Here is a 13295-nt window from a genome sequence, read left to right on the forward strand (position 1 = left end):
ATAAAGTAAAAATTAACTACTGCCAATGATGTTACCTGGGGAAGACATTTTTTGTTTGCTAACAGTATACAGAATGCTCAGGTTATCTACCCTGGAACACAAGATTGCTCTGATGAGACTGATCAACTGGATGCAAGTCCTTGACACAAACTAAACATTGAATGCACAGAGCCAAATAATGCAAAGGAGAATTTAACTGAGAAATGTAAGATGTACAGACTTGAAAAACCTGGTAACCACATATCTCCCTTTGGTTCTCCTTGCATGTTGCTGACTCTGCCCTAATTTTTCTTGTAGAAGAGCACAAATTCTAGAGGAACTCAATAGAAACCTTCCCAGACAGAGACAGCCTGGAGAGCCGACTGACAAAATTTGTATTCGTAGTGCAGGGAACTTTTAAGAAACATGATACATGATTCATTCTCCCACATAAAGAGATTTGAACAACTGAAGTTGGGACTGTAACAGCTCAATGTCTTTCTCCCCCATCCATCTGCTCAAAGCCTCTCTGATTGCATGTTTGTGCAGTTTCATGCTGTTGGGGTCTGATTTCACTTCCTAAAAATACTTCAACTGAAAGCTTGTTGTTAGTATCTGCGCATATTTTTTCGCACTTGTTCTAAAGCACTGTTTGTGTCCTGCCTTCTTAGACCCTATGAAAATGCTGAGTGTGAAATATCTTTAATCCCTGACCTGCTTGCTTAATTTCTCAATGCACGGTGATTTTGGGTAACTATAGTAGGGGAGGGAAGGTATCTCCTCCTTTTTGTCTCCTTATTCAACCTCTTAGAAATACAGGCATCATTTATAAAACCTTCCTTTATTGTCTTGTTTCCTCCTCAAAGCTTCACCCTCCCCCGCCCCCTTTTGGAATGTGTTTAATACTTCGGAAAAAATCTGAATAGTCATGGCTTGAGAATTAGAATTTTAAATCAATCAGACTTGTGATATTAGAGCATTTCTGTTACCCTTTGCAGGTTTCGAGGCAGCTTATTCAACCTTACAGTCTCACCAGGAAGCTAATGGGAAAGCCTTACAGCAATCTTCACAGGAAAGTTTCCAAATGTCAAGTGTCACCTTTCCAGCTGTTAGATGAATGGGTTGCCCAAGGGCATTTATTTGGATGTGCAGGCCTTGTAAAATCTGGTTGCTGTGGTGCAAAATGCTGTAATTTGGCAATTTACTTCACCAGTGTTTTGACCTGGTAGAAACTTTAGTGACTAGAGAGGAGTTTGTTCTTAAAGAAGTTGTTTAGAGAAGGGTAAGAGAAGGATTGTACGACCCTACTGTTTATAGGGACAGGCGTGTGCCCATGTGCCTGCCTTTGTGCTCATGTGTGTGCACATGCACTCAGTTCACAGCTGAACTGTATTCTGGAAACTTCCAAAAGCAAATTAAAAAATACCCTTATGCACCACCTTACTTTCTCTCTTCTGTGAGATTCTAAAGCAAGCAACCATCCTGTGAACTGAGTGTCTGAATCTAGTAGACAATAAATTCTAAATAAATGCATTGATAGTGTCAGTGTTTCAGTTAAGGAGTAGGTAGCCATTTCCAAAATCACCAACTATCTCAGAACCAGGACCTATAAATGATGCAGTCAGTCTTCACCAAAATAAAACTATTCCACAGGATTTCTCAACTAATCCAAGACTATGTCAAAGAGTGTAACTCAAACCCACCATCCTGACTACTTGCCGAATGCAGTGTTTGAACAGCACGCTGCCTGTATCCCAACCTACTCCAGGCAAAAGGCTAAGCGAACAGATGGGGCTGATATGTGCCCTGAAACTCCAGTCACTGCAAGCTCTGGCATGTGGTCAAGTCAGGCGTGAGATACAGACTCCAGGACTCTTCAGCAGAAATGCCTTATGTTCAATACTGAGAGTTATTTACAGAAGCTTCTTGGCTGCTCTTATGCTGGAAACTTTCCATCATTAGTTGCCTAAATATCTCCTGCCTCTTAACATATTCCTCCCACTGTATGAGGCATAGGTTCATCTCAAAAATTGTTGCCTGCAGCTGTGTCAGGTTAGTTTCTATAAACATGACCGGTCAAAGCCTAACTAAGGGTAGCTGTAGTAGAACCTGTTAGAAAATACAGTCAGTCTTCCTAGAACCATTCCTTGCAAGTCTTTAGAGATCCAAACAGAATCAGCCCAATTCTTGCAACTTTCTACTACTCACATTTTCTCACAATTCAGCCTTCTTTTGTTATTCCATAAATGATGCAAAAAAATCACCTAAATAATCTTTATTTATTTAGTGACTTATTTAGTTTGTGATTGCAAGCCTTTGCTTTTGTCCAACGGTGACTTTATGATCCTGTGCAGAAGCAATATAGGCTTTCTTTTTGACCACTCATTTCTTTTTGATCGGTGAATGGATTTAATAGTATAATAGTTATATTCAGGGTAACTCACAATTATTGCAGGAGTAGCTTTTATTTTTCTATGCCTATCTTGAGGGCAAAGACTGTTCCAATGTTGTTTTCTTAAATGACTGTGCCAGTCTTAATGCTTCACTCCTGCTCTATTCATACAGTAACCTGTGGGCTATTTTCCCATATATGACAGTCAAGCTGCCATCTTCTCACCAAAATCCCTCTTTAAAAGTGATTTTTTTTTCCTAAATCACCGTAAGTTCTCATCTATGTAAATCTATTTTCTTCTTTACTGTAGTCTTCCATTGCAGAAGTTTCTTTTATATTTTTCCTAGACTGGAATGTACACGATACATTTAGAGAATAGAGATCTGGATCCCAGCTGATATAAATTGACTTCAGTAAGACATTATTTGAGATGAATTTTGAGCACATCATGATGTTATTTTGAAGCACGATTGTATATTTTCTATTTTTTCTTTACCTATGCTGTCAGAAAAAATATGGGCTTTGTATCTGAAGGGTATAGCGTTGATTCTTTATCAAGATTGACCATTCTCATATATTCCTTGAGCATGCATGAATATACATCATTTCATAATCAATACCATAACTGGGAAGTTCCCAGGAAACTTGAATTTGAAGCCATTAGTTATGTTGTCTGTTTCTTTTCAGAATAACTGCCAGAAAAAAAAAATGAATGTCCCTTTGTTCAGCTAGAACAACATATGAAACACTAGCATGAAGCAATAAAGCACCATTGGCAAAAACAGTGAATTAAAGGCAGATTCAGGAAGCCTGGTAATTCAGTTGCTTGCCTCTGAATAAGCAGTAGGCCTGTTACAGAAAGAGAAAGCCAGGAAGGAGCTTAGAAAATCTGTGTCAAAGTGGACAGAGCCTGAGCAAAGCTGCTGTAGCTGACACTGCTTTGAGCAAGGATGGTGGACAAAATAGTCCCCAGGTGTCCCTCCAACCACAACCATTCAGAGATTGTATGAAATAATATAAACATATTTACCATAAAGCTAATTAATGGATAATTGGAGAGAGGATAGCAGAAGCCAGGGAGAAAAGACATGTTTTAAGATCAGCCTTTAAAATGGAGAAAGCCAGAGTAAGATGGAAGTATTCAGAAAAATTATTCCAGGCAGTTGGACTTGTGGAGAAGTCCCTCTGTGAAAAATAACAGTAATACAACTACTTGCTTTCACAGTCTATCTTTGTTAAAGGCCAGAAAATGTATTTAGACCATATCACTCTGGTTAGGAATTTTCTCCATCTAAAGAAAATTAATGTCAGAAATCACATCAGGTCTAAAGCTGAGTTTCTGTTTCTCAGCCCTGCACAGCAGTTTGTGTGCTTTTGCCTTCAGGCCAGTCCTTTACCCTGTTTAGGGTAAAGCACATCCACTGCTTGCAATGTGCTGGGGATTTTTCCTCACTCTGTTCTGGTCTCCAAAAATTTGTTCTGATTGCAACAAGTACCTGCAATATTAGTAGTTCACCTGGTTGGCAGCAAAATAAGAGGAAGGATGGGCCACGCTTTTTGTCCTCTACTTCTAAAAAATCAAGAGAAGAGTTATTATAAATAAACTCTTGCCTTCAGGCTTTCTTTTCCTATTTGTTTGTGCAATGTCAGGGAAATCCTTCATTATAAAGATGATTTCACTTTCAGGAAGCTATATACCATTTTTTGTTTGCTTTGTAGAAAACAATGCATCAAGGCTTATAAAATATACTTCTTTTATAAGCATTGTCCTGAAAGGAAAAAAAAAACAGAAAAAAAGCAAAAAAGGAAGTGATAGGAAGGAGAGCGATAAACTTTGAAAGATGCATTGCCACTGACTACTGAACCTTCGGCTGCATCCTGCCCCTTTGTGTTTTTAGATACTTGGTTTATTCCATTGGAACCTTTTGTATTTCTGCCCCTGCCACCTCTGCTTGGGTGACTTCATGATTTACAAACCATAAGGCACGTTCTGCAGGGCCTGAGTACATATGGGTGGAATTCTTTGTGGTTGTGCTCTTTGGAAGTGAAGGAAGGCAGGAAAAATGGGCCCCTATATATGGTTTGGGAAGTGGCTTTGGACTGGTGTAAATGATGGCATGCAGGAGGCAGGGCCTGTTCCTACATGGATTATTTTCAACCATGTGCTTCAAAAGTCTTTCACTGCTTTGGTGCTTTTTTTTTTTAATTGTTCTGCTTCGGCAAAGAAACAATTCAATGAAACTTCAACTTCATAGTCAGCACTCTCTGCCTATTTGTCTATTACAAATGATATTTACAGTTGTACAAGGTATGAATAGTTTGTGATCAATCCCCAGACTGAAATATATTCACAGAGAACATGTGAACAATTCTGAATAGCAAATTAATTCAAAGTAGGAAATTGGGTTTATTGCTTTCATGTTGGCAAAGAGTGGAGTTGAACAATTTTCCTTAAGTCTTTCTTTGATGTTGTTCTTACAGAATGAAAATCCAAGAGTTTTTTGTATGATTTCAGTATATCAGTGTTGATTTCAGCAGATTTCCCCACTTTCAGATATGTAGGAGACAAAAAGTGCTAGCATTTTAAAAATGCTTTAGTTTGAATTGTGTGATCCAGGATTTTCTGGTTTGGGATTGCAAACAACATTTTACAATTGAAATATTAGTTAAGGGAAAAAAAACAAAACAAACAAAAATAACTAGAAAAAAAGGGATTAAATCAAACTCAAAGAAATAAAAAGATAAAAAGACAAATATTTTTCATTTCCTCCCCCCCCCCCCCCCCCCCGCTTTTTTTTTTTATTTGCCAGTTAACCAAATCTTTTGAGATAGACATATATACAATGCCAGGTTGTTTGGTTTTTGAAGAACTCAAAGTAGGCCTGTGGAGTATTGACATGGAGGAAGCAGTGAGCACTCAGGAAGGAAGAAATGGGGCTTCTTTGGCTTTTTATAAAGTATAACTGCATTGGCCTTGAGCTGAGAGAGGTCATGATACTGGAGTGAGTTTGGTCCCAAATGTTAGGGATCTTTAGAAGTTAGCTTTTCCCAAAGCTAATCCACCATTATGGACCCATCATACAGGCTAGAACAATTCCACTACATTCAGTGCTTTTAAGCCATCAGAACATTTGGCCCCAGAATGTATTCTCTTTGTCTGAAGATTCAAAGATCTGGGGTCAGAGTAGTGTGAGGGGAATCCACACAGTCCCAAAATCAAACAGGCTTAAACTCACAGGTTTTAAACCAGCCTAGGAAACAAAAGGCACTATGGAAAGACAAGAAACTCCTCATCTGTGCTTATCAGTTTGCACAGGTAAAAATTGGCTAAATAAGTTCCTTAAAAAAAAAAAAAAATCCAAAACCCCAAAAGGCAGCAATTCCTGAGTTGCTGAGGTCTTTTAGTCTGCGACAGAAAATCTTCTCCAAACTTCAAGTACTGGTTCTTTTTCGCCTGCTAAGAAAACAATCTTTTTAAAGATAGAAGGTATCGCTGTGTTCTTAGCTGTGGCATATTAGGAACACTGACAGTGTAGGGCTTCTCTGTGTTGGAAGTTCCTGCTTTGTTTCTCTGTGATTTTATTGAGTCAAGCATTTGAGTGAACAAAGATTAAAATTCTACCCACCACAGCCCGATTAGGATGCTGCTCAGTATCCATTCATGGAAAAAGCTTTTCTCTCTACAATTTTTATATTATTAGATGCAACACATACGTTGAATGCTTTTCACTGACTCTTCAGAGAAAAGGCTCTTTCAAGTGAAAACTGCCACTGTGATGGCACAGCCATAATGTATATGATGTTTTTGATGGCAATCAGACTCTTAACTTTTTTCAGTCTTGAAGTATATTCATACTACTACAATTAAATATAAACCTAGTTTTAGGTTTAGTTTTAAAAAATTAGTTTTGTATAGGTATGCCATAGTGTAGGCTATATGAAATCATTCAGAGAGGGGAAAAAAGGTTCAGAGGTTCATGGAGTTAGGTCTGAGTGATCCTCCACATGATGCTTTCCCTCATTTTTCACAATTTCTTACACTTTTTAGAGATTGGCACATGAGAACTAGAAAAGGTCTGTCTGCATACCCTGGGTTTTTTCAATCTCACTGTTACTGACTCCTGTAGGGAGCAGAGGTGGCTCTTCAGAAAGGCTGAAAAAAGCTTTGGACTGAACCAGGCACATCAGTACAGGATACAGTAAAATACATCCAGATGTTTCTTCATTGTTTTTGTTGCTGTCATTCAGTTATTTCCAGCATAGTGTAGTATTTCAGCATGAAGACTATTTGGGCTGAAGGTGTTACATAGGTGAGTGGTTGCATGGTTTTGCTGATTTGCAGGTCTGAACACAAAACAGAATATTAAACTTTGTGTTATTATATGTTAATTATTCCCTTATCAGAATTAATAATAAATTGTATAAAATAAATCAGAAAAAGAAATGTGGTGATTTAGTTTTGCTTTTTTTTTTACAGTCCTTATATGTTTTGTTTTGTTTTTTACAGTCCTTATATGGTGCTGCAGTTTCTACAGTCCCAGAACTACCACTCTTCTATACTCCTATAGATTTAGTGGATATCAGTGTAGAAATGGCTGGACTGAAGTTCCCAAATCCTTTTGGCCTTGCCAGTGCAACCCCTGCTACTAGTTCTTCAATGATTCGGAGAGCATTTGAAGCTGGATGGGGCTTTGCTGTCACTAAAACATTCTCCCTGGATAAGGTGAGGAAATATTATAATGTGTTTTTTGAAGGCAACCACATCTTTGTATAATTGAGAAATCTGAATCTTTGGGGAATGGCTCTGTTATATCCAGCTAGCATAATGATAGCAGAGAAGGGTATGATAGGTTGTGTAGTTCAGCTAGTCTGTGAGCTTTCCACAGTGCAGTAACACAATTTGTGATTCTGTTTGTTGTTACATTCCTCCCTTATATTGCCCCAACTTCTAATATTAGCCAACTATTAAGTGAAAACATCCCTTTTTAAAAATACTGCAGTGAAAATGTTTTCTGTGAAGGATTAGAATGTAAAGGGAATGAGTAACAGTTTTGTCACATAACTTATGAAAGCCAGATTCTGTGCCAGAGGCTGCCAAGATAAGCCATTGAACTGGAGGTGCAGTTGCAATGTGATAATGTGGCTGCAAAGAGAAGGCTGGGTGGGTAGTGGAAGAGAAAGATGGAGGCAGCATAAAACCAAACCTATGGAGAGAAGAGCACAGTGACATCAACCTTAAGTAACATATACTGGAGGTGGAAGAAGTTAGAATCAGGTCTTAAGGGCTATGGCTCAGTGTGGTGCCTTAGAAAAAGCATTTTGTGTAGTTTTAAGTGTGTAACTGCTTGTGTGAATTCAGGAGAATTGCAACTTCGTGTTGCTACATTCAAAATGGTAAAGTGAGATTGAGCAAGAAGTTTAGACAGGGAAAGAAAATAACAGCTTTGATACACAGATCACAGAGAAAAGGAACGGGTTTTTGGGCTGGGATGTAGATATGGTTTGACTTGTGGAGAGAGGAAGAAAAGCAAAGGTGAATCCTTAAACATAGGCCTGAATAACAGTGTAATAGCAACATATAACAATATGTACATATAACAACCAGTAACAAACAGCAGTGTGGGCTGAAGAAAGCTTTTGAATTTAATTTGGATACAAGGGCCTTTTATTTTTAGTTCAGAGAGGGGATGTACAAAAAATGGTACTGACGGATGGAGCAGAAGAGAAAAGGTGGATTTGTTCCTTCACCACCTTTCCATGGGTAAGTACCAGAGGTGAATTAGAATGAGGAATGTCTAAGGAAAAAATGCTGTATTGCTACAGAATACTGTAAAATATGTCAGGCTGGATTCTGCTGTCGCTACACCTGAAGTAGCCCTGAGTGTTCATCTGGATTGCAGTGGAGATTCCAGTCTACTTCACAGGGCTTCTTACTAAAACACTTTTTAGGACATAAATGTCATTCAAGTATGTTTACAGCTGACTTACATGTGTAACATACATAGCTGTAATTATTCACTGCCTAGGCTACAGGCAACCCATAGCAAGTACTGAGACTTATTTTTTATCAGTTTTTTTGCTGGTATGCTGGCAGTCCTGCCAGACTGCACGTTGATTACTGTGCATCTCGAGAGCTAAACAGACACAGGCTGAGTTCCAGCTTGGGTGGGAGTTCAGGAGGAAAGACATGCATGTTGTAGGAAGTGATGTTGGTGCTATACTAAGCATCAGACTCTGAGTCATTTCTGAAATGGTGACTGCAGAGTGTTCCACTGGATGCCATGCTCTGGAGGTGTGACTCAGATGAAGCTCAAGGGTTTTTTTTAAGTATTTGTTGTAATAAGATAAGATTTAAGTTAATAAGTTCAGAAAAGTGCTATTTAGTGAATTCTAGTTCAGTGATTGTTATTTCTGTTTTTTTTTTCCTTCTAATATTCAACAGGAAACAGTACTCTGTGCCTAAACTCTTGAATCATGTTGTATCTCACAGAACTGTGTCCCACTCAAGTGCTGCCTTAGTTTTTCTGTTACTGTATTCCTCCTAGTACTGCACTTCCCACAGGTGTATTTGTGGCATGATTTGAGATGCTTGGCTGAGAGGTGCTGCAGAAGCGAAATTGCTTTTATTTATCAGAGTAACATGTACTTAATACTTCAAAAATAACTATTTCAAATGGGAAGAAAAACTCACTAAGCTACAGCAGTTCTTATGTGAACTGACTATTGCAGAAAGACTGCTCTCGACTTAATGCTAGAACAAGCTGTTATGAGAGAGTTTGAAATATTATAGGTTGCTATAATGTGCAAACTTTTTTTTTTAACTTAGCATCTGATTATGTAGACATGAATCATGTGCAGTTTTCAGCAGGGAGCAGAATGTTCTCTTGGACTGGGGTACCAATGGGGAGGATTTCAGACTGAGCTGTCCTGCCCAGCTAGTCAAAGCAAACTACTCAGCAGGACCAAGAGCAAAAATTTCCTGATCTAAGCCTGTGGAGCTGGGAGGAGGAAGAGCAGCTCCCCAGACAGTGCAGTTCCCAAGAGTGGAAGAGCTTCTGGGAAGGGAGAGAGCTTGCTAGACACAGTTTTTGGCAGATGAAGCTTTTCCACTTCAGCCTTGTGGTGCAAGTAGGATTCTGTGTTCTTCCCTCGTCTCCTCATTTGATCTGTCCTGGTAAGGCTTAACTGCTGGGCTCCCATCTGATTTGCCAAGCACAACCTGCCTGTGTGGCCATAGGGATCTTAGCAGCAGCAGAAATTCTCTCTTTTCCAGAACCAGTGTCTGAATTTGTTGTGCTCAGTCACTGATAGGGAAAGCCAGTGAATTCCCTGTTTACCGTGGACATCCTTTGGCACTTCAGCAAAAGTGACTGATGCAGGCTAAATTTGAGTGGCACATAGGTGGTGAAAAGCATATACAGCCCAATCACAAATTTCCATACGTTAACTACGGTGTGATGGAATATGGTCAGAGAGAAAAGCATGATAAATCTTGAAAGAAGGGGATCCAAGGACAGAGATAAAAAGGACTCAGGCTGGAGAGCTGTGATTCTTGTAAGACACAGGATTTATTTCATACGAGGTACTTCTGCTTTTCTCCATTTCATCATCTAGCACAGAAAGCTCCTCTAAAACACAAGGCCAGGGATCCCTGCAGCCCATGGGAGACCCTACAGTCTTGTACAGAGGAGCTGTTGGGTAACAGTGCTGGAGTTCAACCTCTGGACAGTAATTTACTTCCCTGGTCTTTCTAATCCTCGTGTGTCATTGCGTCACCTTGAAAGTTTCACATACTGCCCAGAGGGAGTTAGCACAGAGCACACTGTTTCCTGCTGTGCTCGTTCCCTTTTTAAACACCCACGTTCCTTGTTCATGATTGTCTTCATGACTACCTTTGTAGTATTTTCTGTTTGTAAGGTGAGCATTTTAACTGCGAGTGATTCAGCAAAGTTTGTTCTTGCATACTACCATACTATTGTTGAAACTTAAAGAAAAAAACTAAAGTAAGAAATAGCTGAAATTCCTTCTCGGTATTTACACTTCAAAATATACTGCACTCTACATACTTTAGAAAGTGCTAGATATTAGTGTAGAGGAAATCCTAATCATAGGGGACTGTACCTGTATGTGTCTGTTGGTATCTGTGAGGGAGATAGTGACTTGTAGAATTTTATCTACCAAATTAAACATCTTTGCACAGCTGCTTTAGTATCAACTAGATTTGATTTCTTCCAGAAAAGAGAATAAGTGCTTTTGAAATGCACAATCACTGGGAAAGACAAATGGTAGCAGAATAGAAGTGTCCCTTCGCACACCTTTTTCTATATTCATGTCTTCCCTTTTTGACTGCAGGATCAATACCTCCTTGCTCTGTTGGTTCAAATAGTATTTCTGTCTTGTTCAGGTAACTGTATGCAGCAACATATTATTTGTAAATTCTGTTTGCACAGTATCGAAGGGAAATGGGGGAGCTGCATATCAGAGAGTCCACAATAAATAGATACCATTTATTACCTCTTTTAGAGCTTAGATGAACAGAAAACTACATGCAGAATGACAGATACTGCATTTATTAGACACATAACTGGGAGTGGGAGGGTTTGAGGAGAACTGTTGTACTGAGCAGGTTTATTTACTAAGAATTTATTAGCGACTATTGTTTAGAACACAAAATTTGTATTGAAACGTGTAATCAGAAAGTTTGTATAAGCATACTATCAAAATAAGTCAAAGGTTATATGAGGTGTGTAAATCCCTATGCCATATTCACTTACCACAGTGAGAAGTTTATAGCAGAAATTAGGGTTTTATCAGCTGAATTCAGGCTTTGTTGATCTCTCACTGCATTGTATGGGCTGTTTAGAAAGATGAAAAAACAACTGGGTTAGCAGAAATGTTTACTTTGATTTTTAGATGCTTCCTTCACTTCTAAAATTTAATTCTGATTAATCAGATACATCTGTCTTTATTTTTTTGTGATATGCACTGATTTGTGATGCTGTCGCTTTCAATAATGCAGAAACAGTTGCCTTTATTATGAGAACCAGCAGAAATCAACATGCAGACTAACGTAATTTTTAATCTTTATTTTTTTCTCATTACATATGGAGCAAGTTGTGTGGATGATTTTAAAAACAAAGCTACAATTAAAACTAGATTAAATTTCAACTAAACCATAGCAGAGAAAACTTTCTAGCCATAATATATGTTTATGCAGTTTACAGATGTAGATTTTACAATACATTTTCAGATCCATTTCTAAATAAAAATGATTGCTGGCAGAGAATTAATTAATTAATTTGCCCAGTGCATATTGCATTTCTATGTGCTGTTATTACAATATACATATTCAGACTCCAGCTAGTTTTGTCTCTGTACATTTGCACTGTGTGTACCTCGCTTCATAATTGAAGGCGGTAAAAAAATCACGGTACAATGATGCATTGTTTTCCATAACATTAGTATTTCACAGAAGTGAATCTGTATTACAAAATGTATATTTTTGTATGATATTACAGCGTAGTAATTTAGATTAAACTAGTTATAATTTATGGTGCCAAGCCAAAAAGCTATTTAAGATGCATTAAAATGCAGAACCATGACATTTGAAATTCTGATGTTCTTAATATGACAAAGGTTATTCTATGGAGTTTGCTATAATATGAAATATTAATATTTCACAATACAGTTTTGATGAAGTACAATTTGCCTAGCTTGCATATGATAAAGAAATTAAATGCTTACCAAGGGAGTTCAGTGAGAATTAGAGCCCCGCCTGAACATCTGCTTGCAATGTTATTATCCTGTCCTACTGACAGCGTCGCTCCCTCATTGTTTTTCAAGATTGACAGCTGAATATTGTACTGATTTCTGCAGCAAATATGTCTAGGTGAACTTTGTTTGGTTTTTAGGAATTTGGAACATGCTTTTGATTTCCATCCTATAATTTTTTTTTATACTCTTGACATTTGTAGATGCCAGATTGAGGTCTAGTATGCTGTAGCAAAGATAGACCATTGACTTGCCACGAAATGCCAGTTGATATCTCAGTAAACAGAAATATTACTATTCTTTATTGTGTGGTCTGTATGAAAGCTGTATGGGCTTTCTTTGGGGAGACAAATGATCAGATTGTTAATGTCAAATATAAAAGGGACTGTTTGCCTTTCTACTAAACAGCATTAGACAACTTTTATTAACTACATTTTTTGAACAGAAAAATGAGCACTTTATAGCACACAACACTCTTAAGTAGCATTTTTTCTTGTTTTACAAGTTTTAAATTTATTATTATTACTATTATTATTATTATTACTATTATTATTATTATTGGTTTTAGTGTCCTTATGAGTTGTTGGTGTCCTTTATTTTGTTCAGTATTTCTGAAGAAATTTTAATAAGAAGTGCTGTCTTTATGGTTTTGTAGTTTTTGTATTTTTAGATCAGTGGCATAAAATCAGTGAAGTTTAACGGGAGAGGTAAAAGGCTATGCTAGGGAAGTGCTATAGAATGTAATTGTTATCATTTAAAATGCTGTAGTTATGCCATTTTGTTTTTATACAGGAAATGTGTTATTTATCCACAAAACAGGACAAATAATTCTGTGAATATGAGTAAGCAGCAGGAAAACAGTTTCCTCCTTTTTCCCTGAGAAAAAGTATTTCTCTGATATGTTCAACTTAAGGACCAGATCTCATTTCTGTACTTTGTTTTACCCTATCTCTGACCCTGTTTAAAGAAGCTGGATTCTTCTTTATATGCAAATAACTTCAAAAGCTTCTAAATTGCTGTCTGAGGAACTAGAAAGGACTGCATTTAACCATTCTTCTTCCTCAGTCCATACACCTGGTTATGTAGGAGTTTGGCATATCTTCACCCTGGAAAAAATCCATCTGGAGGGATGTAGCACAGCTTGAACACAGTG

At 37.8% G+C, this 13295-nt stretch overlaps 1 protein-coding gene across 1 annotated transcript in view; it reads left to right on the top strand.

Moving 5' to 3' along the window:
* The window catches only part of DPYD (dihydropyrimidine dehydrogenase), a 318409-nt gene that overhangs the window by 151744 nt on the left and 153370 nt on the right, over nt 1-13295 (top strand). Inside the window, exon 12 of the mRNA XM_062497926.1 lies at nt 6879-7094. Coding sequence (XP_062353910.1) covers nt 6879-7094 — 216 coding nt within the window. The remainder of the gene's footprint in view (nt 1-6878; nt 7095-13295) is intronic.

Source organism: Cinclus cinclus, chromosome 8 (genome assembly GCF_963662255.1).
Source record: "Cinclus cinclus chromosome 8, bCinCin1.1, whole genome shotgun sequence".
Classification (NCBI taxonomy): Eukaryota; Metazoa; Chordata; class Aves; order Passeriformes; family Cinclidae; genus Cinclus; species Cinclus cinclus.